The sequence below is a fragment of the Olea europaea genome, chromosome 12, assembly GCF_002742605.1.
Source record: "Olea europaea var. sylvestris chromosome 12, O_europaea_v1, whole genome shotgun sequence".
NCBI classification, from domain to species: Eukaryota; Viridiplantae; Streptophyta; class Magnoliopsida; order Lamiales; family Oleaceae; genus Olea; species Olea europaea.
In genome coordinates this window covers 29,817,678-29,844,889 of record NC_036248.1, presented here as the reverse complement: position 1 = coordinate 29,844,889, position 27,212 = coordinate 29,817,678, and the positions used below count along the sequence as shown (strand labels likewise).

At 34.7% G+C, this 27,212-nt stretch overlaps 2 protein-coding genes and 1 pseudogene across 2 annotated transcripts; all 3 read right to left on the bottom strand.

The window, feature by feature from the left end:
* Positions 1–1,389: 1,389 nt before the first annotated feature.
* LOC111406351 (protein LSM12 homolog) lies at positions 1,390–11,168 on the bottom strand. The gene is made up of 5 exons (XM_023035763.1): positions 10,919–11,168; positions 10,664–10,829; positions 10,418–10,498; positions 1,821–1,944; positions 1,390–1,730 (listed from the first exon to the last, which is right to left on the bottom strand). Exons 1-5 carry the CDS (start codon positions 11,052–11,054, stop codon positions 1,683–1,685), a joined length of 555 nt encoding a protein of 184 aa, XP_022891531.1. The 5' UTR covers positions 11,055–11,168; the 3' UTR covers positions 1,390–1,682.
* A 2,181-nt stretch (positions 11,169–13,349) lies between these two features.
* LOC111406888 lies at positions 13,350–20,646 on the bottom strand (annotated as a pseudogene).
* A 3,425-nt stretch (positions 20,647–24,071) lies between these two features.
* Positions 24,072–26,791, bottom strand: LOC111406887 (WAT1-related protein At1g70260-like). The gene is made up of 7 exons (XM_023036251.1): positions 26,431–26,791; positions 26,178–26,240; positions 25,852–26,001; positions 25,564–25,592; positions 25,272–25,465; positions 25,019–25,170; positions 24,072–24,443 (listed from the first exon to the last, which is right to left on the bottom strand). The coding sequence occupies exons 1-7, from the start codon at positions 26,625–26,627 to the stop codon at positions 24,305–24,307; spliced, it is 924 nt and encodes a 307-aa protein (XP_022892019.1). The 5' UTR covers positions 26,628–26,791; the 3' UTR covers positions 24,072–24,304.
* Positions 26,792–27,212: the final 421 nt, after the last annotated feature.

Genomic DNA, 27,212 nt, shown 5'->3' with positions numbered 1-27,212 from the left:
AAAATGACAAACCACCCAGTTGTTTTCTTGGTTTTGTGCATTCTTTTATATAGAAAGTGCATTTGCAAAATTTTCAGAGTCCAAACAAATTAACGTTGTTGTCATGCTCCAGATTTTGTACAAATACAATTGTGTTAATCTTGTTCCAACTTATCAATTGGAGTTATATTTTTATTTTAGTTACATTATTTACAGTTGATCAGTTCGTTGAACCAATGAAAAGAAACAAAAAAACTATATCTACCCTCTAAGTTGTCAAAGCGCCATGCACCATGTATGCTAAATTTCTTTTGCAACGATAATATATTGAACAATCACAAAATTTGATTTTTGTTGACATTGATTTATAAATTTTTTGACCAGATCAATACTTCGATGATAAGAATATCTTAATTAAAATATTATGGTTGGTTTCAAAAGATAAAAAGGAAAAAAATAAAAAATAAAAAATCGTAGCTTCCGTCGGAAGCAAATGAAGAACCTCATTCGATCATGGATATTCTTTTTCTAATCCAAGAATTAGGTTCTAACTCCACTTGGTGACATGATTTGGCTGTCAAATTATGCTTTATTTGACACGTGGCGTAGAATGCAGGTTTTGTACTCTGTGTTTCAAGCATATATTTTGCAAAGTCCGGCATAGGCCTGCCGAGAGGTAACGGAGGCACTCCATGACTAAGATTGCCCTCGAGTGCAAAAGATTAATATTAAAAAAAAAAAAAAAACATGGAAGGAGAAGAAATCTTGAAAAATTGCACTGGAAGCCTCCACCTGTACGTGACAAGTCGACCCACAATTTAAGTTTTGACAAGATTTATCACCAACCTTTCAAGTTTGTAGCATGTTAATCCCAGTTAAAACCTACATAATATATTCAACCCTGCTACATGTACAAAGAGAATTGCCAGACTGCACTACAAGAAGAGACAAATGGCGTACATTCATTGGACCTTGGACAAAAAACAGTTTTATCCTAATCAATACACAAGCACAACCTATCTCCTTGGCAATCTCCCCTGTACAAAGAGCTTAACTCTAAAAATATTAGCACCACCTATCTCCCAGGCAATCTCCCCAGGACAAGGGGCTTGGAACATATTAGCAATTTAGCTTCACAATCAACTTAAAAATCAAGCAAACACAACTTTTGAGAAACTCATTGAATCAACTGCCTTTGCAAATTAGTTTAACCCTATAAAACCTTTTATTCACTTGTATGAACTTATATGGCCTTTATTAGATCACCCAACATAGAATCTCCTTAAAAGGTGAGGCACACAAGTGTCTTAAAATCGGACAATCCTGACCTGACAGGGAAAAATAGGTAAGCTCTAATAGAACTTTGCCTATAATCCCTCCTGCCAATCTATGTTTAAGGCTCACTGGAAATGATGGTCGAGGTACAACATCTTCATTACCTCAAGAACAACATGAGTTAATAGAATCTGCACTATAGTCTCAAATTTAAACTCATTCAGCAGTGCATCACCATTAAGATATCAGAAAGTAGCACGTGATAAAGAAAATTTCACATATCTAAGAAAAATCAAGGTTCCTTGCATTTATCTCGCAAATTGATAGAATTTACTTCTCTGGGGAGGTTTGATATAACTTAAAATGTCATCGTGTCCCATTCTGAGGCTTATCTCTTCAGCCATCTCAATATTCAAAAGATGAAATCATCACTGACCAGCACTGCGAGCTTGCAACCTCTTCTTCTCAAATTCCAGCTACTCACAATAATAAATAGAGTGAATTAGATATGACAGAGTCGAAAACAAAAATTGAGCAAAACTCATATAGGCTTCAATATATCTTACCACTTTCCGCACCCGTTCATTAGCAGCAGGAGTTCCTCCAGTAACATTCTCAGGAAGATACGGACTGCAAACATGCACTTCATTCATCACAACTATATTGGTCTTGTCCCAGCGCACAGGGAGCCTGGTTACATAAAAAATCATATTAGTATCAGGAACAGTTCCTCCACGCCTTAAGTTAAAGACTATAGATCGTAAGCTGAGTTTGCAGGTCAATTACACATGGTAACGTTGAGGCTGACTTTATGATTGCTGGAACTGAAAGATGACGTTTTATTCTTCTTGACCATCATTTCAAATGACCCAGTAGAGCAACTTCGAAGGATTTAAATTCATAAATTCATTTTACTACTTTAAGAGCTTGTGAGTTACATATCCACATAAGCAAACGCATGAACCCCAATGGAGCCTTACATAATACTTGTATAAAAAGTATATGCTAACGCACAGTTATGAATAGGCTATCACTGCATCAGTCAGTTAAAGGACACTGAAGCATATAAGATGCACACCCATATAATTTTGTAATCCCTGGATAAAATAGTTGTACAGCCAACGGTTTGATAATAAAAAATATAAGTCAGTCAGTGATTATAAGCACCTTATAAGCTTAGCAAAACAAGATCATAAGCAGTAGGAATAGAAGCTATATATTACATCTACGAATAAAGAATTCTTTCTTGAGGAGATGGAGGTAGATACAAACATTAATTCGGTTTTTAAAGTACAAAGTATGTTAAATGTGTCAGACAAGTTAACTACTTTAAGTTTGTTATTGGGAAGTATCAAGATGATACAAAATAACCATCAGTGAAGATGATGAAGCAATTGTTATTATGAAGGCTGGCACCTATTGTAACCAGTTTTTCAAAAGATTGTCAATTGGCCACAAATAGTATACCAAAACTCAGCATCCATAATCCAATTATGGCTTGTTTGGTAGGATGAGTTGTACCATACAAAAACTAAAATTTTGTTTATTGCTGTGTCCAATCCACTTTTGCATGGCAAACATGCCCTTGTAGGTTAATATTCTATACCCCCACTTTGAGTACCCTTAATCAATATGACAGTTAGTACAGAATGAATTTATTCTCCTACATGCCACAATGAATATTCTTTACATTAATGCAAGATGGCCAAATAAAGTTTTTTCGGAAGCATATTCAGAAGATAGTCTACGTCAAAGGTTCAAGATCAGCAGAGCAAAAGTTCATCGAGATTACTATTCAAGGTTGCTTTGGCGTTCATCAGCTAGCATTCAAATATATGACAAATTGACGTTTAGCGAGGAATGGACCAATGATTTACAAATTTAACAACGTCTGTCTATAAGGTACCAATGTAAGTTATCCTCATTAATCTCATTGCTGATCTTTACACCACTGACAAGGTTATCTCTGTTAACATAGCAGTACATGTAAATCAAGCTATTTTTATCTCTCATGGACAAAAACATCATACATAGCCTCATTCCAACATATTTGGGTTCCTCTACATGAATTATTTTTCACCATTCTGTGCAATTTATCATTACATTGACTAGAAGATCAATACAACTAGATCCTTCACAACCAAAACAGGCCATGTTAATCTTGGTAGATCTATTCCTACTCTCATGAACAAGTACTTCTTTAGGTCTATGCAAGACGTATCACAATAACTTAAACTTAACTTCATCGTGTTAGGATTCCACCGGAAAAACAGGGCCAAATTGTGAATAAATGTCTCCTTTTATTGAATGAAAGAACTGATTACAAACAGAGATGATAACAAAAGCCTATAGAAGGCTGTAAATGCATGGCTAATCCTCTACCTCACTTTCTATTCTACCTCTATCTATTTATAATATATTTCCTAACAAACTTCGTCTAGTCCACATGCTCTTAACGGCTTCAGTTATTCCCTCCCAACAGCTCCCTCTTCCTACTTCTTCTGGGTTCTTCTAGAATATGTAAACCGTATAGGAGGCCTATCATTACCCCGACCTGCAAGAACCACCTTGTCCTCAAGGCGGAAGTCAGAAAAAGATTGAATTATGGACTTGGCTGACTCCCCCCAAGCTTCGGAACTTGGTAAATCTTTCGACTTAATAAGAACTTCAATCTCTGCGCCATTTCCCTTTCCTGTCTGCCGAACCTCTAGTACTTGGTCTGGTTCTACCACCCATTCCAAAGAAGCATCCAAGTGAGGAGGAAGTTGTTGGCTAGACATTGCTGGCCTAAGTGCCTTCTTTTTTTTTTGATAGGTACCTAAGTGCCTTCTTTAACTGTGACTCATGGAAAACGGGGTGAATTGTAGCTGATGGGGAGCAGCTCGAGATGGTAAGCAATAGCCCCTACCCGTTTGAGGATTTTGTAGGGACCGAAGTATCGCAGTCCCAACTTTTCATTTGGCTTCTTTGTTAATGAACGGAGACGATAAGGGCGAAGCTTTACATACACTAGGTCACCTACTTCATATTGGATATCCCTTCGATGTTTGTCACCAGACAACTTCATCCTTTCTTGAGCTCGAAGAAGGTGAGCCTTTAATTCATCTAGTATGATATCACTATCTGAGAGTTGTTGCTCGACTGAGGATATTCCTATGTTTTGTGCTCCATAATGTATTAACGGAGGGGGTTTACGCCCATAGACGGCCTTGAAAGGGTTAGTGTTTGTAGAGGCATGGAAGGTGGTGTTGTACCAATATTCAACCCATGGCAGATACTTATTCAGCTTCGTGGTTTATCATAGGCAAAACATTGTAAGTAAGCTTCAACACATCGGTTAACCACCTCCGTCTGTCCATTCGTTTGTGGGTGGTATGCCGTGCTTCTTCTCAAGTAAGTGCCTTGTAGCTTGAATAACTCAGTCCAAAAATGGTTTAAGAAAACCTTGTCACGATCCGAAATGATGGAGTGGGGGACCCCATGGAGTTTCACCACTTCCTTCACAAAAACAACAGCCATCTCTAAAGCCATATAAGGGTGTTTTAGTGGCAAAAAACATGCGTACTTACTAAGGCGATCCACCACGACCAGCAAGGAATCAAAACCTCCTGACTTAAGGCAGCCCCTCCACGAAGTCCACAGATATATCTTCCCAAATTAAGTGGGGGAATAGGTAAGGGTTGTAGAAGGCCTGCAGGTGAAACGGCCATGTTCTTGTTCAGCTGGCAGACAGAACATTCTTCCACAAATTTCTTCACGTCATTTTCCATGCTCGGCCAATATGAGTCCCCTGTCAACCTCTTGCAAGTTTGTAGAAATCCCAAATGCCCCCCTATTGAGCTGCTGTGGAACTCAAGAAGTAAAATGGGGATGAGGGACAAAGAACGAGGGAAGACTAGGCGTCCTTTGAACAGTAACCTGCCATGATCAATCGAGTACAGTGGATGTAAATCTGGGTCAGCCAGCAAGTACTTTTTAATCTGTAGTCTACCTGTTGGCAATCAGTTGGACATCTAGTACCGTGGGGAATGTGATAGCTGACAATTCAATTGGGGGCAAGACACGGGATAGTGCATCTGTCGCTTTGTTTTCCATTCCCGACCGGTATTGGATTTCGAGCTCATACCCCAGTAACTTAGTCACCCAATGCTGAAATTCCCTCGACACAACCCTCTGTTCCAATAAGTACTTCAAGCTGCGTTGATCTGTCCGCACTATGAATCGGTGCCCCAGCAAGTAATGCCTCCATTTCTGAATTGAGAGTACTATAGCCATTAATTCCCGCTCGTAAACTTACTTTTGTTGAGCTCTTAGAGATAACAACTGGTTGTAATAAGCAATCGGTCTCTGCTCCTGTGTCAAAAGTGCCCCCAATCTATACCCCTAAGCATCAGTTTCCACCACAAAATTTTTTGAGAAGTTAGGCAATGCGAGGACTGGAACGGTCGTCATTGCTATTTTGAGTTGTTGAAAGGCTGCCTCAATCTCCAGTGACCAAATGAAGGCGTCTTTCTTAAGCAGCTGTGTTAAAGGCCAAAAAATTCCTCCGTACCCTACAACGAAACGACGATAATAGCCGGTTAATCCCAAAAATCCTCGTAGTTCTCAAAGGTTCCGAGGCGAGGGCCACTTAACCATAGCCTCAATTTTACTCGGGTCAGCCTCTACTCCTTCCACCAAGACCAAATGGCCTAAGTTCTCGACTTGTGGTCAACTGAATGTACACTTTTTAACGTTGGCATAAAGCTGATTTTTTATCAGAGCCTGGAAAATAGCTTCCAAATGCTGTACATGGGCTGCAAGGTCCTTGTTATACACCAAGATATCGTCAAAAAATACCAACACAAATTTTCGCAAGAACCTTTTGAATACCTGATTCATCAAGGATTGAAATGTTGTTGGAGCATTTGTGAGGCCAAACAGCATTACCAAGAACTCGTAATGCCCTCCATGAGTTCGAAAAGCCGTCTTATGTTCATCCTCCTTAATTCTAATCTTGTGGTAGCCCGCCCTCAAGTCCAGTTTTGAAAAAATGGTGGCCCCATGGAGTTCGACCAATAGCTCATCGATCACAGAATGGGAAACTTATCCGGGATAGTAACTTTGTTAAAGGCTCGATAATTCACACAGAAGCGCAAGCCTCCATCTTTTTTCTTAACAAGCAAAACCGGGCTGGAGAAGGGGCTTAGGCTAGGTTGAATGATTCCGGCGGATAGCATTTCTTGGACTAGTCTTTCTAACTCATTCTACTGGACATGCGGGTATCAGTAGGGCCTACTACTTACTAGTTCTGCCCCTTCTTTTAATAAAATGGCATGGTCAGTAACTCGTTCTAGTGGAAGATTCTCTAGGCTCCTTAAAAACTTGCCCATAACGTTCCAACAATTGCACAATGCTCAGAGGCAGACCGACGGCAATCTTCCTGTCTTTAGTGGCTACCAACAATTGCTCTACCCATATCCCCTGCCCCTCTTGTTGTAAGGTTTTTGCCATAACCTTAAGAGAGATCCCAGTGTTGTGGAGCCTCGAATCCCCTTTTAGTGTCATTATGGTTTCCCCCATTTTAAACTTCATAACCAAAAGCTTCCAATTCACCTCCATACTTCCTAGGCTATTCAATCACTGCATCCCAAGGATAATTTCCGTTCCCACCAATACTATTGGCAAGACATTTTCCACTACCATTAATCCCTGCATCTTTAAGATGACCCCCTTGCATATGTCCTTCCCTTTGATGGACTCTCCTGAACTCATAATTACTCCATAATTTTATGTAGCCGTAATAGGAAGCCCCAATTCCTGCACCAATCCCAGTGAAATAAAATTGTGGGTAGCTCCAATATCGATTAAGATAGTCACCAGGTGCTCCCCAACCTTCCCCGTGAGCTTCATGGTCCCTGGAGTTGCCAACCCAACCACAGAATTTAGAGATAACTCCACCTTTTTAGCTACGATCTCTATTGTCAACGATTCATCACCCTCACCGTCAATTTCCTCCTCTTCTTGTATTAACAAAACTCGCAACTCCTTTTTTTTTGGACTTATGCCTGAAAGTGTACCTCTCATCACACTAAAAGCATAACCCCTTTTCTCTCCGCAGCTTTAATTCAGCATCTGTCATTCATCAACTCGTGAACTCTCGTTTGGGTGCGTTCGGTGGTTTCCCTACCGTCATCGTTCGTGTGGGAAATTCTTCGCCCTCTCTGGAATTTGTTGAATAAATTGGGTTAAAACCCATTTTAGCATTCTTTTGGGCCGGGTTTTCTTTAGAGGCCTGAGTGATAATGTTCTTATCTTCTACCCTTTGGGCCGTTTCCATTAATTGGGCCAGCACAATTGGCCATAACAATCTGACCTCCGCCCAAATCTCTAGCTTCAATCCGTTGATGAAAGTGCTCTCCAATACTTCATCTAAGATTCCTGACACTAGTGCAGCCAAAGCTTCAAACGACTTCCTGAATCTGGCCACAAAATCCTCCTATTTGACTGCGAGGAACTTCTCGCACAAGCTGCCTCCCTGGGTGGAATGAAATCACAGCAGCAGCTGCTACCTAAATTGTTCCTAATTGACAAACGAAGTCCTCGCCTCAGTCCACTACAGCCAAGCCAACGCATCTCCTTCGACGCTCACCCCAATTGCCCCGAGTTTTTCCTTCTCCATTAATCCATTTACTTCAAAGTACCTCTTGGCCCGAAAGAGCTATCCATCAAGATTCTCCTCACTAATATTGGCATTTCTAACTTTCTCACTCGTCTCCAATTTTTTTCCTCCCAGTATGGATTCATTCTCATGGTAAATCTGCCATCACTGGATTCCCTTGCTCCTTCTGGCACCTTTCCTCGATCCGGTGTTTGGTGATTACCTTGGAACTGGTTTGTAGGCACCGATTCCCCAGTGATACAATCAGAACCCCCTTCCTCCATTTTACGGCTAGGTTCTGATTTCTGGTGAATAAGGGTTGATACAGTTTTCTAGGTCCCTTCCTTTGCTTGCATCATTCTTGCCATGTGCTGGGTGAGCTGATCCACTGACTTTTCCAGCGCAGGTATCCTCATCTTCACTTCCTCCATATCCCTCTCCATGGCCTCCAGTTTGCTGTCTATCTTCTTCTGAGCCATCAGGATCATCACTCCGATACCAATTTGTTAGGATTCCACCAGAAGAACAGGCCAAATTGTTAATAAACGTCTCCTTTTATTGAATGAAAGAACCAATTACAAATAGAGATGATAACAAAATCCTATAGAAGGCTCTAAATGCACGGCTAATCCTCTACCTCACTTTCTAATTGCCTCCTTTCTATTCTGCCTCTATCTATTTATAATATATTTCCTAACAAACTTCGTCTAGTCCACATGGTCTTAACGGCTTCTGTTATCCCCTCCCAACAACTCCCTTTTCCTACTTCTTATGGGTTCTTCTAGAATATGTAAACCATATAGGAGGCCTATCACATCGTTCCCTTAGTTTACTTTCTTCTGCCATTCATCCAACATCTTTACACTCAATAAAATTTTATTAAACAATTTAATCAACCATAAAATACATACCCTAGCAAACTCTTCTATACTTAATGGGAATTCTATCCAAACCAATTGCTTTTCTCATCTTCATTCATTTTATCCGAACCCAAATTCCTCTTGTATGATTAACATGTATACCTACGTTGGAACTCTACAACTTCCCAATATCCATAGCATGCCTTCCATATAATAATTCACCAAAATAGTTTTCCTGCCCATCTATGATCTAATCACTATAAAACTTCGGTTTTCATATATAATACACTTGACTTGGTTTAGATATCTACTTTCCTCTTCCTTTATTGAGATATCCTGTAAATATTTTTACCTCCATCCATTTTTTGAAGATAATACACAACTTCTTGCATGCTTTCGCAATGGTTCTTTAATCTTTTTCATGGCTTCTCTTTAGCAATCCACCAACATGTTTCCTTGTTAGGTGAATAGGTTATTTTCGCTTAGATTCTCTGAGTACCTCCATTATCAATTGCTTAGAAAGCACAATTTCTCAATTTTCTGTTTATCACACAATCTTTGAGAATGCATTGAATCAGATAAGCATATAAAACAGAGGAATGGATTGCTTGTAATAACATATAACAATTTATTCGAGAATATTCCTAGATTTTTCTTTATTCTTACACGAGGATAACATATTAGTTTTAAACAGCTGTAGGATAAGGGAAAAGTTCTTGTTCAGAAAGTTTATTTCTCTAGATGAAATTGATTTCTAGCAGAAAGAATAGTGATCTTGACCAGAAAAGCATAATTAGCATATCCATATTAACAAATCATTCTCGCATTTTGGGAATTTCAAGAAGTTCAGACACAGTAATATATGTGAAGAACTGTTTTAAGATGAAAGATATCCCAATTCAACACATTGAAAATTGAATCAGATCATCTTGGAAAGATAAAGCTTGAAAAAAGCCAAGTAAAATCAAAAGCTGCCTTGGCTGTTGAATGATTACTCAGCTAAGGCTTATAATATAAGATGAAGTGCAAATCATAAGAGACCTCTTGTTAGTGACAATTATCGACATCATTAGATAAATATATTTCCAGTGGTAATTAAAAAGACCAAATTGCGAAATGGCCATTCAGCAGCAAACAAATCAAGGCTCTTTTTGAGCCCCATTTTTTGGAAAAATTGATTGTAAGTAGGGAAAAATTTTGGGCTTACAAGGAGAATTATTTTATTTGGAGAATGTGTGATTGAAAATGAGTTTGGAAAAAAATGAATTTTTAGAGAATGGGGCTCCAACACGGGCTAAATTTGTATCTTCTAAAAGGATCCACAATGAATGGTCTCTCTTCTTAATGAAACAAGATTATGGGAGGTTCTATAAAGTCTCTTTTCAATTGATAAATAAACAATCCAAATGAATAATATGACCTAGTCACGAATTGACAACATAAACATCAAAAGAACAAAACACTAATGATTACAAAACAACATAAACTCTATGTGTAGCAAATCCAGATTAACAAAAATGAGATATTAACTATGCAAAACACTCGATATATATCTAGCAAAAGAAAAATATCATATATAAGTAAAGCACTTCGGAATAACTCAAAGCCACGAGTTGAAAATACCATAATAAAATAACAAACATAGAGCGAAAAGGCGCATTACGTCTTAGCCAATGCATCAAAAATGATCCGGGCCTCAGCACTGACACCCACTCCAATCCTCTCAGCATCTATTTCTGCTTGTCTGCAACGCAATTCCACAAGCAACCCGCAAACAAAATCACGCCATTAAGCACAAATAACCCAATAATAATGCTACAATAACCAAAATTTACACAAAACTCGCCCAAATTCATAATCATAGGAATAGTTAAAAAATAATCATAAAAATTCTAATATGAAAATTTACCTGATAGCAGAGTCTTCTCTGGCCTGAAGAGTGTTGAGGTCAAGAAAACACTTATTGATATCAAGTGGGTCCTCACCTTGACCCAAGAAAGTCAACTCCTTTATGTAATTAGCATTGAGAAGCCTTATATTCCTCTTTGGCCCTGACCCAGATTTCACTCCTTCTTGTATTTTCCTATCACAGTTAAAGAACTTACAAACAATAAAATAGAAAAAAAAAATTGTATAATTATTATGTAAATTATTTGAAGGATATGAAGGATGAGGACGTTTGAAGAAGGATCAAAAGTGATGACTTGGGCTTGAAATTCTTCACCAAGAGTAGTTTTGATGGACAATATGCAACCCACTGCAAATTCTACGCCGCTGCTATTCTGAATCTGAGCTTCCATTGCTGTCGATTCTTTTGCAACTGATTTTTCTTCTTATTTTTGAGGAGCGTATACCGTCCAGTTCCTCTGTAGGCAAAATTTTAGAACTGAAATCTCATTCTTAAGCACGACTTTAACTAAGCCGATGCATGCTTGTGTGCACAACTTGAGAAATTTACTTATTAGTTTTTCATCTCTTCACATCAAATCACAAAATTTAATTTTTTATATCTTATGCGGGACTCATAATGACTATATTTTTTATTCTCATTTTTGCAAAAATAAGAAACAAACTCCCCCAACTTTTAAATAATAATGTTATTGGAAAAAGTTGGGATAAAAGTCACTTATTTTGACAATAAATTAACGAATCATCTATATTGAACAATTTCTTGGAATAAATTTCACTCGACTGTTCAAGATTTCAAATAAGGAACAATTAACTTGAAAAACTCTCAACTCCTAGTTATTTCTCTAGCAATAAGTTTAAAGTTGGACATGTACTCGAATATTATGTCTATTCTAGACTAAGCTCTTGTTTGAGCCCCATTCTTTTGAAAAAAATGTATTTTGTATAGTGTATTGATGAGAAATGTGTAGTCAAAAAATAAAGAAAAGTCATGAATTTGCGTGTAATATTATTTTATTAAAAAATGTGTTGTTAAAGTGTGATCAAATCATTGTTGAAATTATGTATTTTGATGAAAAAAAGGGGCTGAAACAAGGTATAATATTGAGTAATTTCTCTTTTAAAAGCCACTGCAAAAAACTTGCGGATTTTTCTTTGGGTAATTAGCACAAAAGGCCCCTACATTTCATTTTTTTTTAAATTTTCACCCTTACATTTCATCTTTCATTGTACAAAAGGTCATTTTCATCCATTTTCAGTAAAATAACGATTTTACCCTCTGATTCAAACAAAACAAAAGGAAAAGAAAAGAAAAATAAATAACTAATCGCAATCATAATCCTAAATTTTTCAAAACATTACATATAAGTCATAAATTCTCCACTACCACCACTTTTACAACCCCACCAAGCCGCCATATATAGATCCACATAGCACCACCTTCCGACCACAAGACTCGTCTAACTCCACCACCACCAGCCTTGACTCACTCTCCCCAACATCTTCTTCCACACTATTTGAAACAATCACATTTACAACCTAAAATACCAAACTGCCGTATATAACCCTTCATGACAATTCTACTTTTGGCACAACCCACGGTCGGGCATCACCACCGACCGTTACCCCTCGCCTCGATGAACTTATACATGGCCTTACATTAATCAAAACTACCTCAAATATTTTTGTTGTAATTCTAGAACATTCGGCAGTGGCGACGTCCATTTTGCCAAACTCTTCTCATTCAATTCATGCATCCCAAACACCAAATCCCCAAATTGGCATCTATCGAACCATCAACAAACCAAACGACAATGAGTATGAATCTAATTGAACAAATTATCCCCTCTACCATTTCAATTTCTATTCCAAAACTCTCTACGAATACGATGCAAGGCGAGAGCTATCTGACCAAAATTGGTGGGTCCTAAGTGCTTCATCTTTCAATTCGTGTGAGGGAAGATGGTGGGGGAGTAAAACGAGGTTGGTTGGGATGGAGTCCAGTGGGCATGGTGACCGAAAGGTATATGAGGATCTATAAATGGTAGCTTGGTAGGTTGTGAAAGTGGTGGTGGTAGAGAATTTATGATTTCTTTGTAATTTTTTAAAAATTTTAAAACTATGGTTGCAGTTAGTAATTCATCTTTTTCTTTTGTTTTATTTGAATAGAAGGGTAAAATCGCTATTTTATTGAAAAAATAAATGAAAATGACCTTTTGCGCAATGAAAGGTTAAAGGTAAGGACGAAAATGTCAAAAAATGAAATATAGGGACTTTTTTACAATAATATTGAAAGGTATGGATCTTTTGTGCTAGTTACCCCTTCTTTTTTTATTGCCAAAACATGCAAATACACAAGCCAATTGCAGCAGAATAAAACATCTGTCGAAATATTTTTATATTTTTCTCTTAAAACTTGTAGGGTAACTTTAAATTACTAAAGAGTGCCTTTGTTTGGCTCCATTTTAATGGAAATTTGTGGAGAAATGAATTTTGGAATAACAATTTTTTTGAAGAATGTGTGATTAAAAATAAGGAAAAATTTCCAATTTACGTTTAATATTATTTAATGGAAAATAAAATGAGGACCAAACATAGGCTACCATCAATTTGGACCTAGTTTTTCTCGAGCTTCCACAATTTTTACGTCTGGATGGAAGCTTCTAATCTTGCAAATCAGATCATTCTCAGAGTATGCAATGCCATCCCAGTCCTTTCGAATTTATGTAGAGAATAAGTTGGAGTTCTTTCATGCTATCCGCGATTGAGACACATCGAGATGATAGGTTTTTGCAAATATGATTATCGACTAACGTGTACAAAGCCTGATTCATTTCCGGGTCGATAACTTTCCTCAATTTCTTCTTGTCGTTCAATATGTGTCGTTGTAACATTCAGATGCATCTCTTGACTACATATAACAAATGTACCTTACAAAACATGTCAGACAAGCAAGTGCTCACAAAATTAAAGAGAAAAGGAATATCTAGTAAGGAAAAAAAAGAAATATCATTGGGCAACTATGATTCCCAAACGTTATAGTTTTCTAAAAGAATCAATGTACTCTCAACCTTATTTACCCAATAGTCACTGAAATTTAATTTTTTTCCTCAAATAATCTGTGTGCTCTCAAGTTGTTTCCCAATAGTATTGTACTTTTTAACTTTTTTCTAATTCACCACTCTAGATCGTTTGAAAAATTAACAATTGTGTTTGCCACATCATCAAATCAAACTTGAAAAGAAAAAGCAAGAGATGGAAATAACATTGAAACTACCATGATTATTTGGGGAAAATTGACGACTGAAATATAGTGTTGAATTATAGTGGTCATTATTGTGCATGAAACATAGTGATATACAATAGGTTTGGAGAGATTTTAAGGATATTCTAAGACGAATATTTTTATAGTATCTGTAAAACAGGTTCTAGTCAATTGGTCCTTGTTTTAGGTCCACTACTCTCTTTCCAGTCAAAAGCTGCAAAACGACTCCAAATGGGTAGACATCACTTTGTAATGTAATTTTTTTCCTGTCTATCATTTGGTGTCTATCATTTGGTGAATTAGGATTAGAGTGTTAAAAGTTCTAGAGTAATTTGTAATCTTCAAAGAATTCAAATTCAAATTAAACATTTCAACGACATAGGAAGATTCAAAGAATGGTCAAATGGACAAGATCTACAATTCAAGTTGTATATTCAAGTTCAATATTCAAAATATGCAAGCTGGAATTTGGAAATTAGCTTCAGGCAGCACCCATTCCCATTCTGATTATTCAAACACAGCTTCAAATATAGATTCACCAACTGCAAATGATGAGAAAAAAAGTAATTGTAGAGAATTATTAGGTCCAACTTACTCCATGTTCACCATAAAAGGAAGCTAGAGATCTAGTGTTACGTAGATAGAAGAAGTGAAAGAAAAATCTCTATTTAAAAAAGAAAAAAGAAAAAGTGCGATGTAACAACTCATTTGTAATCTCTCAAATTTCATAAATGAAGTCTCATATTTCTCATAACTATTTCCTTCTACACCCAACAAATTTTGGTATTAGAGCATGGGCAGAATATAAAAACCAAATCCTACCAAAAGCTGGAACAAAATCAGCTTCAGATACCACCACAATAGCAACAGATTTTTAATTCTTTCAACAGAAACTGGGAAACAATAGCAACAAATTCAACATCCTCCTTGTTTACATATTCATCAAGTCAGGAACCAATCTTTGAAGGTGAACATTATTAATATTGGAGTCGTCGAATATAGACATTTTTCATCTCTTTAGATTTATGGGATGTCGTTGAAGATGATGAACAAGATCTAAAGTTACAAAAGGAATATAAAAAGTAAGATGCAATGTCGTTGCTTATATTCAACGAAGAGTTGAAAAATCAATTTTTCCTTGTATATTTGGTGTTAAAAAAGCCAAAGATGTATGAAAAATTTTAAATCAAGAATTTCAATTTTCGAAGAAAACTATCGCCTTGAAACTTCAACTTGTATGAAAAGATTTTGGCAATCTCAAAATAGAAGAACGGGAATCGATTCGTGATTTCTCTTCACGAGTTTCAGAGATTGTAAACCAAATAAATTGTTATAGAGATACGATTAAAGACAAAAGAGTTGTTGAAAAAGTGCTTCGCTGTCTCCATTAAAAATTCAATCATGTAGCCACTGCAATTGAAGAGTCAAAGGACTCCTCTAGAATGACCATGTATGAGTTGACCGGATAACTTCCTGCACAGGAGCAAAAAAATCAATCATTCAGCTAGTCAATCAATCGAACAAGCCTTCCATCAAAGCAAGCATAAAAAATAAGCTCAAGCAATCATGGAGGTTCAAATGGAAAAAATGAAAGAGAAAGTTTAACAAGTGGAGTCAAAATGAAAATCAAAGCAATTGGAAAGCAAGGCATATCAACAATCCGGTAATTAAGGCTCAATCTTGCATTATTTGCAAAAAAAATGATCATGAATCAAAAGATTGCTATTTTCAATGCAAAAGATGTAAAGTTCCTAATAATTCTCAAAAGGATTTTTTGTTTCAAAATAAGGAGAAAAATGAAGATATGGAAATTTTTTAAAAAGAAAATGAAGATGAAATTCTATTTTATACTCACCAAAATGGTGACTTTGAATCCAAAAATCAATGGTATTTGGATAGCGGTACTAACAATCACATGACAGGAAATAGAGATATCTTTGTAGAAATCAATCCAAATATCATCTCTCAAATCATTCTTAGAGATGGAACACAAAGAAGTGCAGAAGAAAAAGGCATCATTGCAATCCAAACTAAGAAAGGTAACAAAGAACTCAATACTGATGTTTTTTATGTGCCAAATCTTTCATATAATCTCTTAAGTATTGGACAACTTTTGCAAAAGAATTTTCGGTTCATTTTGATGATGGAAGATACAAAATCTTTGATAAAAAAAAATGTCATCATGGCAAATGTTGAAATGAAAAACAAAACTTTTTGTCTCATGCTACCACTAGACAACAATTGTGCACTTAAAATTGAAAATGCAGATTTGTCACATTTATGGCATTTGCGATATGGTCATTTAAATTGCAAGGAGAAGAATATGGTGAATGGACTTCCCAACATTGAAAAGAATGAAAAAATATGTGAAGGTTGCATTTATGGGAAAATGCATAAACTTCCATTTCTCAAAATTTCATGGAGAGCAAAAGCATCATTAGAACTTGTACATGCAGATATTTGTTGTCCAATGCAAACACCAACTTCGAGAATTAAAAGATAATTTATCCTTTTTGTGGATGACTATACCAGGATGATGTGGATTTATTTCCTCAATCGAAAATCGGAGGCTTTCTCTACTTTTCCAAAGCACTAGTAGAAAGATAAAGTTATTGTCTTATAAAAACACTAAGGACTGATTGTGGTGATAAATTTCTATACAATCCTTTTATAGAATATTGCAAAGCTAGTGACAACCAAAGGCAACTGGCAGTTAGTTGAATCCTATAACAAAATGGCGTAGCAAAATAAAAAATCATATAATTGTTAAAATGTCCAGAAACATGCTAAAAGGCAAAGGTATTCCAAATCTTTATAGAGTTGAAGCCGAAACCACAGCATTATATATTCTCAATCGATCTCGTAGAAAAGCTGCTAGAATAAAAACTCCTTGTGAAGCTTGGAACAAAAAGAAGCCAATAGTAAATCATCTCAAAATCGTGAAATTTTTGACAAGAAAGTCCAAAAACTTCTTCCAATTGGCTATAGTGATGAGACCAAAGGGTATTGTTTGCAAAATCCATCAAAAACAAAATTACAGTAGCTCGAGATGTTATCTTTAACGAATGAGCAACTTGGGATTGGAAAGAGAAACAAGTTGTGGACTCGGGATGAAATCAATCTAATGATCTAGTGATATCTCAACTCGGTCCATTGCAAATTTGCTATATTGATCCAAATACAGCACTAGGCATTCTAACAACTAATGAAGAAAGTGATCAAGAAAATCCTCGTATAAAGATACGCTCACTAAGAGATATCTATGATTCAATTGGGCATGGATTATCTCTTTTGAGCCTTAATCATTCGAAGAAGCATCAAAAGACAAATGCTAGACAAAAGCAAGGAATGAAGATATATCCAACATTTAGAAAAATAAAACTTGAGAATTCTTTGATCCTACCAGAAGGAAAGAAGATCATTTGTTTGAAATGGTTCTACAAAATCAAATACAATTAAGACAAGACAATTTAAAAATATAAAGCTCGGCTTGTGGTCAAAGGATATTTTCAACATTCAGGACTTGACTTCACAGAGACATTTGCTCTAGTTGCGAGATGGAGACAATCCATACATTTCTGACATGGCAGCTCAATTGAAGTCAAAAGTTTTTTAGCTCGATGTAAAATTAACATTCTTAAATGGTGAAATTCAAGAAGAAGTGTATGCTAAACAATGTGAAGGGTTCAAAATCAAAGGCAAAGAAGATAAAGCTTATCGTCGTCAAAAACATTATATGGGTTAAAGCAAGCACCTCGAGCATGGAATAGCAAAATAAATAGCTATTTCTTTCAAAATGGCTTCAATTGAAGCACAAGTGAATAATCCATCTATGTGAAAAATGTGGAAAAAAAATTTCTTATCGTATGTCTTAATTACGTGGATGATCTTATCTACTTCTGGACAAAAAAATGGTGGATGAATTCAAGAAGAGAAATGAATTAAGATTTTGAAATATGAGACTTGGGACTCATAAGATATTTTCTTGGAATTCAAGTAAAGCAAAGCCCGGGAAAAAAAATTCTCTCTCAAGAAAAGTATATTAATGGTTTTCTCAAAAAATTCAAAATGAGCTAGTGCAAGCCAATCTCTACTCCAATGGTCTTAAATAAAAAATTACAAGTTTATGATGTACAGAAAAAAAGTTGATACCATACTTTATAGAAAATTGATTGGTTCATTGATTTGTCTCAATACAAGGCCATATATTACATATTTAGTCAGTTGATTATCCAGATTCATAAATGAATTAAGTAGATAACATTTTGTTACAGCAAAAAGAATTTTGAGATTCTTTAAAGGAACGAGAACCATGATGTTGAGTTTAAAAAGGAAAATAATTGCAAACTTGTTGGCTTACAAATATTGATTGGGCATGATTAGTTGATGATCAAAAGAACACTTCAGGATATATCTTTTGCCTTAGATCAAACGTAGTTTCTTCGAGCTCAAAAAAGTAGAAATTCGTTGCTTTATCATCAGCAGTAGTAGAGTACATAGTTGCTACAGATTAGTTTGCAAAGCTATTTGGCTTAGAAGAATTTTGAAAGATTTGAATTTTGAGCAAGAAGGACTAACAGCAATTTATTATTACAATATGTCGGCAATTGCAATTAAAAAAAAATCCGGACTTCCATGCTAGGTTAAAGCATATTGAACTTCGACATCACTTTATAATAGGTTAGGAGAATCAAGAAGAAATTTGTATGGAGTTTATAAATACTAACGATCAACCAGCTCAGATGATGACAAAGCCAATGAAGACTGAAATTTGGAAATTAGCTTCAGACAGCAGCCATGATTCAAACACAGCTACAAATACAAATTAACTAGCTGCAAATGATTAGAAAAAACAGCTATTATCGTGTTGTAATTGTAGAGAATTATTAGGACTAGCTTACTCCATTTTCTCTATAAAAGAAAGCTATGCATCTAGAATTATGTATGTAGAAGAAAATGAAAAATCTCTGTTAAACAAAGAGAGAGAGAGAGAGAGAGAGTGCGTGTGTGTTGTAGCAACTCCTTCATAATCTTCAAATTTCTCAAGTGAAGTCTCATATTTTCCATAACTATTTCCTTCTACACCCAACATTGAGCACGGACCCTTTAAGGCATGCTTGGGACATAGTCCTATATATGATCGAATTAAATAATGAACTAGAATTTTTTACGTCCCTTTTTAGTATGTCAAGTGTTGTCTAGTCAAATTTACCATACAAGCCATTGAGTTATTCCATCTTATTCGAAGATTTATGCACAGAATGATGCATATCGAAGTATATTATGGATCGAAGTAGCCAAAAGTACCAACTGTTGCCAGGTCTCCTGGTCTTCTTGCATCAGTTTCGCAAGCCCAAAATCCGATATCTGCTTAAGTGATTAGTCAGCAGAACATTGCAATATTAATTTCAACTCTACCTTCATGGAGTTCATTCTCAAGGAAATCCCATTTATCTTGTTAAGCAAGTTTTCTCTTATTGATAGATCATCTTGAAAGTTAATCTTTTACCTTTGATTCACAGTTTGTGTTGAGCAGAATGTTGGTCGATTTGAAGTCATGAACAATAGGAATTCCAACAGCAGAACTTGAATGGAGATATGCAAGTCCAGTTCCTGCTCCAAGAGCCACTTTTAGCCTCAATGGCCAATCCATCTTTACTCTTCCAATTCCTAAAACTCAGAAGAAAGACAATCAAGAGGCGAGTATTATAGCAGTACTAGATATATTGTCGAATGCTGTTTAATCTACATTATTAAAGACATGTATTAGATGTTAATGAACCAACCATTTGAGTGATCTTCCAGATTCCCTTTTTTCATATATTCATAAACTAGAAATCCGTGTTTCCCATCTTTGCAATATCCTACTAGTTTACTAGATTTAGATGATCCAATCTACTAACATATCAACTTCTTCACGAAATCTGCGCTTTCCTTCTTTCTCTGAATGTGGAGGGTAGCTTCATTTTGTTGATTGCTAATACCTTACAATACAAAACAGGTAATTGTGATGCTTGATAAATGCAGTGGATTAGGAATTTTAAGGGTGTAAACATTTAGTTAAGACGTTTGAATGGGAAAGTTGAGGATTCTCTCTCGACCATAGAGCACCTCTATAAAATCGACCAAATCGCCTTTCCTGAGCAGATTCTCATCGCTGAAAGAACATGTTACTTCATCCATTTCTTTGAGTGTGAAAACTGGTGATGCATTGTGCTTTTTTGCAGGTGGATTCTGTTGGAAAAATAATCAGCTGTAGTAACGTTCAGAACAATAAAATGTAGAAATATAAAACTTATCGTCCGATCGAGTCTTATGACAGCACGATATCCTAAAATGAATTTGTCTGTTGATAACTGCTGCGACCTCCATGGACAATCACTCCCAGGATACAACGATCGTAAACCGCTTGTGCAGTAATCACGAATGATTATGAGAACTGTCAAAGGTACTTCAGAATATATGTAAGAATCGAGTATAAAAATATAGAATATGAGAAATAAGGTTTCTTTTCTAATGATTTTCCGTTTTCTTTGATCTGTCACTTTTCCAAACCAAGACATGAGTTTATATAGGCAAAACTGGAAGTAACTGTCTCCTATATGACCAGAGAATAATGCAGAATATTAATAACTGTGAGTAGTGAGTATTTTAATGATTGTGGTAGTGGGTTGTTACAAAAAAGGGTCAGAAAATACTGGCTTGTTTGATCCACCCATTAAATAATTTCGAAAATAAATAATAATAATTTATTTTAGTCAAGAAAGCCCAACAGCCTTTTTAATAATTGCGTGGGAAGTGACCCGAACCCTTGACGTCCCACACAAATGTCACATTTCCCACCACTTGACTTCATCTAATTTGATTATTTCTTTCGTATTTTATATTTATACTATAAATATATAACATATTCTTATATTAGGTTTGCCAATATTCTGCAGGTTTTTAGTTATATCCCTAAAGAACAAGGTGTTCTCCAAAATAAGAAACCACAATATCAATCCTCGTGAGCAGTAATAATATCGTAAAACAAGCAAGGCACGTGCACATTTAAGATGATCCACCCTCAACTTGCTGCAGAGAGTATAAGGCAATTTTACATAAAATTAATTTATACAGTAGGAATATCAATGTGACAAGGTGGAATTTACAGGATGATTAAATTCTACAGGGTAAAAGCATCAGAAAAAGAATCTTACAATGATTGATCTGATCTTGTGATTTACTTCTCCGACACTTGTTCCATTCAGAAACTAAACCAAAAGGCATGATTTTTGCTTCTTTTTTTCCAAACAAAATCTACGAATTACATCACATGAAACTATTAAATGAAGAACTTAGGACGGATCAAAAATCATCTTGAAACATGTAAATTCTATAACTTCATACCAAATTACATTCCACAGTGAAAACATTAGTGTCAGATGATTACAATAGCATAATTACATCAATTCGAATCAAATCTTGACAAATTATACAAAATATTTAGCAGAACAGGACAATATTAAGTATTACAAGAAGGCTAATTATATAGCCTCCACAATTTTTTATTTTTTGCAGTACATTTTAATTGCACTTAAATTTCTTAATCTTTGTTCATTATAATACTTATATCCCTAACGGATTTTCATGTCATTCTTATCCTCAAACTTTTTCATTAGTTATATTTTGTATTTGATAACAGTTTAATATCCGAAATTCAAATGGTGTAGTATAACTTATTTTTCCATCATATTTTAAAATAATAATAATTAAAAGGTGTGAAATTTTTTTTTCCCCTCATTTCGAATCATGAAAATGAAATATTTTGATATAAATCATCATCAAAGATGGAGCATACTAATTAATGGAATGTTAAAGGTAATAATTTGATTGAAAAAAGTTAAGAAAATAATTGCTACAATGGTCAAAGATTGAAGAGTTTAAATATAAATAAAATGTGGTGCTATAAATAATAATTGTGGTGTCAATATAACCACCTTACAAGTATTTGGTAAGGGTATGTGTAAGGCAAGTGAAAACGTTAGCTTTGTGAAATACTCAAAGGGCAAAAAAAAAAAAAAAAAAAAAAAACCAAAAAAAGGGAAAAAAAAAAAAAAAAAAAAAAAGAAAAAGAAAAAAAAAAGGAAAGTGACGAACACTGAAAAGTGACATTTGAAAGATTAAGTATTTTTTCTTTTATTTCTATTTTGGTGTTGCCTATTTAACCTATTTATGAGCTATATTTCTTCACTCATTAGGTGACATTTTTGTTATCGTTTCGAAGTATTTACGACAAATTTTGAAATACATCTTTTGAAATTGAAAATCGATAAAAGATGAGTTCATAATAACAAGTCAAAATTGGCTACAAGAAATGGACTAAATAATTATGGTTTATTTTGCGTTCAATATTTCCTACGAGATAATTTTTGGCATTTAGACTTCATCCATAACATATTTATCATGACCTTATTACAAGCTTTCTAATAGATTTTGAACGCTCAAAATGAATAATCATAGTTTAAAATATCATATCAAACCAAATTTTTTTAATAATAAAAATTTTAAAAAATAAAAAATATCAGACTGGTAGTGCGGCTACTTGTCTCTTGAATGATTTTGTTTATTTTCAAATGTTTTGGGCTTGTTTGAGCCACATTATTTTCAAAAAAAAAATACATTATTCAAGTGTGATTTGATATCATTTCAATCACAAATTCTTTAATAAAATAATATTACACGTAAATCTAAAACTTTTTCTTATTTTTGAACTACACATTTCTCATTGATTTGACATGAACAATGCATTTTTTTCTAGAATTTGGCTCAAACATGGGCAAATATGTTTTAAATTGACGTAATTAATACGGTTATTAAAACATTAATTTGATTTAAGTATATTAATCTATTCATTCTTTTTTTAGGATATCGTATCTAATTTCCTCATACTCAAACATGATCAGCTAAGGGGACTGAACCCCAGCTAGAAAGCTGTAGAGTATTAAAAATTGGCTTCGCCGCATTTATTCGGCCTTTTTTTTTTTTTTTTTTTTTTTTTTGAGGTAGTAAAATTTTTTCTTAAGTAAAAACGAAATTTTTAAGTCTAATTTAATTTATTAATATTAATTTATTTTTTTTAGCCCCGAACATTTTACTCGATCCACACCCCTTACCAACCTGAACGTCTCACTTGAAGAAAAAGAATGAGCAAGAAAGGAAAAAAGTGGGTAGTACTTGTTTACCTTTGAATGACATATGGTGGGTATGAGGTTAGAGTTTGTTTGGCTAACCTTTAAAAAAATATTACTTAAAATTAAAACGTTTTGTTTCCAAACATGGTTGATCGCGTTAGTTTTTCTTACTTTTAAGTAAGAAATTTTACATACTTTCGCACTATCCACTTTTTGTCGAAATTAGTAACTTATTTATTTTCTACTATAACTGATAAACAAGTTAATTATTTGAAAATTACTTATTTAGCTATAAGTAAAAAATTTACACTTAGCCAAACATGCTTTATATTTGAAAAGGAAAAACAATCCGCATCCTCTTCCAATAAGACTTCTTTCCACTTCCTATATGTTTGTATGTTAGAAGATATAAGGTTGCGGTTCAAGGGTTGCTTTCATTGATTTACAAGATGTCAACCTCCATCTGTAATAGTAATTGCTCAATGGGTTTCTTAAACTATTTATCTGATACATTTTTATTTTTCGAAATCTGATAAAAATGTCTCATAGTTTATATTCTTAACATATTTTGACATTTTTTTGTACTTATGATTCACCTCTATAGTTATTATACTTATCATGTTTACCCAAATTAGTTTTTGATAATAAATGCTATACTGAAATTTCAAGCTTACTACATCAGAACATGAATGACAACTATACACAACATGGTTACTCGAATAAATATATATGCAATTTCTTCTTACAAACTTTCTCATGGTACAGACCACCTTTCATAATTAAAATAAAAAAAATAAAAATTAAGAATGAAGCACATAAGTGCAGATTTAGTACATAGATTAAACATGACAAGACACTACATTGACTTATTTTTTTTTTTTACATTAATAATGTTCACTAGTATCTCGTCCTCCCAAACATGCCATGAGAATTTTTTACCTCAAAATGCATCATTTTTTAGGTTCGAAAAAGAAAGGAAAAAGGCCCATGTATTGTTAAAGTTACAGATATGTGCATTGAACCCCAAAACAAGATATGAGGATTGCTCAAATAAAGATTGAGGGCCCTAAAAAACCCACCCTTCTAATCTTATGTACATTTTATTCACATGAAAAATCTTAACCTTGCATGAGGTTTTTTTTCATGCTAGTAGGACTTTCTTTGATGGCTGCAGCCCATCATTAGGGTTTTGATTTCCTTGATGTCATACTTGTGAGTCTTCTTGCAGTAGAGGGACCTTGTCATCTGATGATGATCTGTTATTGTGAAATTCATCATCCTCTCTGACTTGTCCCCATATCACCGTGTAATATCCCATTCCACACACAAATGCACCCATCATGCTGCAAGAATAAATACCATGTAAGATATAAAATCTCTTAAAAAAGCGTTTTTCTTAATAGTGTCGATTTTTCAACGGAAGAAAAAAGATATAGACAGCATCATATGATATATTGACATTGTAGTAATAAATAGCAATTTCCTTTGTTTGCAACATGTTTAGGTGCATTTGGCTTAACAGATACTAAAATGACGAGAAGAAACATGTGTCAATGAACAGTATTAAGAAAAGAAAACAAAAGTTATGAAAATCTTATTTCTTATAGTGTTGAACCTCTCTATTATGTACGACATACCAAATATGTGCTAAGGGAATTGAGAATTAGGTGATGGTTTCAATAGAGTACATGATCCTCTCAATTGAACAAGCTAAAAGAGTGAGAGGTAGACAGGCAGTTGTAGCTGATATTTGTTATGAATCTGCTTACTTCTGATTTTCCATTGCATCTAGCAATAAACCAAATGGAGTGATGAAAAAAATATTCGATTTAATGATTTCAAATTTATTGGGAAGAAGGCTTATCTATCATCTCAATTTGGAATGGAAAGTATCTTCAAATAGTAGAGAAACTTTTACCTTCCATAGTGAAAGGTGTCTGCAAAGAGAAAACAGCCAAATACACTTGCAATGGGAATTCCCAATGGCTTAAATATGGGCACAAAATAAGGGCCTTTAATTCGCATGCACCACATGTGGACACTGCTACGGATCAAGCTACTGAAAATTGCCTGTAATATATACATACACATGTTAGCTGTATCTATATGACTATATACATCTTTTGACATGGAAAAATCAATAATTAATTCAAAACTAGACTTATTCTTACTGTTAGAATGATTACAAAGAGCTCCAAATTAAGCTCCAATGTCCATGCAGTGGGATCTCTTTCTATAAACGCAGCAAGTACAGCAGATTGGATTGTTCCAAATAAGCTATAAAAAGAGACTATTTTCATCACTTGTGGGTATATTTTGACAGTTCCCACCTGACTCAGAAGAATAAGATGAAAATAGGAACAATCTAATTAAACATTGAAGTTTAAATTTAAACAATCCAACTTTTCAGACAAGGAGAATTTTGACATAGTAGGTAAATGTTTTAAGTTCAAATCCCATTGCCATCAATTACTTTGGGAAATTTGTGAGTACTGCATGCATTTTGATGGGGAAAAAATGGATATGGGATGTATGTGAATGGCTCGTTATGAATATTAAATTTCTAGAAAAAATGTGTTCATTCTCTAGTCTTATAAATTTTAGACGAGAAACATTTGAATATAATATCATAAAGATAAAAGTATTGAATTCAAGTCTCGTTGTCATTCATTTATGAAAAATATTGTGCTCACGTCAAGCTCCAATTACAAGCAAAACAAGCTTAAATAAAATCTTAATTAGTAAATTTGCTTGTTCTCGAAAAGTTTAAGTTTGAGAAAGAACCTGAGAATTAAAGCAAGAAGGAAAGATAAAGCAGGTAACAGATTGGCCATGCCAATTGCAACAATTGGAGAGCTGTATCTTAGACCAAGAAATGCAAGGTTTTGTGCCATTGTCACCCTGGAAAATATGTTCCAACAAAATAATAATGTATAAATAGTCGAATTTATTGATCATTGTATTATTAACATGATATATTTGTGATTTTATCTCATATTGTGTCCTTATTAGGCGCAAAAACAAAGAAATAGATGAAAATAGTTTGTACTGTATATCAAACATGAGAGAATACGTACCCAATTAAACCGAGGAAGAATACTCGCAAGAGAAAAGGTAAGGTCAATAATGGCATTTTTAATCTGGAAAGAGAGAAATATTGATGTGAATTGTCTGGCTTGGCACTACTTAAAGCTTTAGCATGTATGCAATCGTGTGTTTGAAAAAAATGATCCGTCTGATTGATTTCATATTAAATCCCATTAAACGAAATCATAGTTTCAAGAAATATGAGATATCTAAGTCTATGTGAATAAGAGAGAAATATCATACGTATTTCTATCATAAATGAAGGAATACGGAAGTAGTATGATAGAACCAATGGCATTAGTGTAGACAACAAAAACGAACGGGCTGAGCCCTTTGGCCATCACAGTGCTAGCCAATATAGTCAAGCCAATAGTGCAACCCTCCATAATCACCATCACCGTAGACGGCACAACTTCGCCTATAAATGATGTGAAACCCATCCCCGCGCTTCCTTCTCTGTCTCTCAGAATATTGTTTCTGTCTCAACCTCTCTCAGTAAATATTATTGGAGCATTAATCTTCCTACTAATATTTAAAAGGTGGAGAGAGAAAAGAAATTTATTGTAACCCTTCATGGAAAGGTTAAGCTACTTGGGTGAGAATAAGCAACTCGAGTGTCCCATGCAGAGCAAAAGAAGGCAATACATCATATTTCTATTTTATACATTTTCTAGTCATGTCTTGAACAAAACTTGTGCACATGTTCTCCTACTATTTGTCCCCAATGAATTAATTTTGGTTTATTAATTTTTTACGCCTGATATATTAGAATTTTAGCTTCAACACGTCTCTAATGTATTGACATAATTTGATTTTCAAAATTTGAGCACAAATTATCCTATTATTTGGTCGAACTTTGCATAAACAGGATACCGTTACGTACATACTACCTTATTATAAGATCGAACACGCATGAAGAAAAAAATTCATTAAATATATTCATATATGTGCATAATTTTCATAAATGTGTGATGATGAAACTTAATTCCATGACTTTCATATATTATTATACTTTGTTAAACTAT

Bases quoted from the DNA above. Each gene is read 5' to 3' on its own strand.
- LOC111406351 (XM_023035763.1), bottom strand. From the start codon at position 11,054: ATGGAAGCTCAGATTCAGAATAGCAGCGGCGTAGAATTTGCAGTGGGT. The intron at 10,830-10,918 runs ATATCCTTCAAA...ATAGGAAAATAC, and splicing joins TTCAAACGTCCTCATCCTTC to AAGAAGGAGTGAAATCTGGG. The intron at 10,499-10,663 runs GTAAATTTTCAT...ATTGCGTTGCAG, and splicing joins AGAGAAGACTCTGCTATCAG to ACAAGCAGAAATAGATGCTG.
- LOC111406887 (XM_023036251.1), bottom strand. From the start codon at position 26,627: ATGGGTTTCACATCATTTATAGGCGAAGTTGTGCCGTCTACGGTGATG. The intron at 26,241-26,430 runs GTATGATATTTC...CTCTCTTTCCAG, and splicing joins TTCATTTATGATAGAAATAC to ATTAAAAATGCCATTATTGA. The intron at 24,444-25,018 runs GTAAAAGTTTCT...TTATTCTTGCAG, and splicing joins GACACCTTTCACTATGGAAG to CATGATGGGTGCATTTGTGT.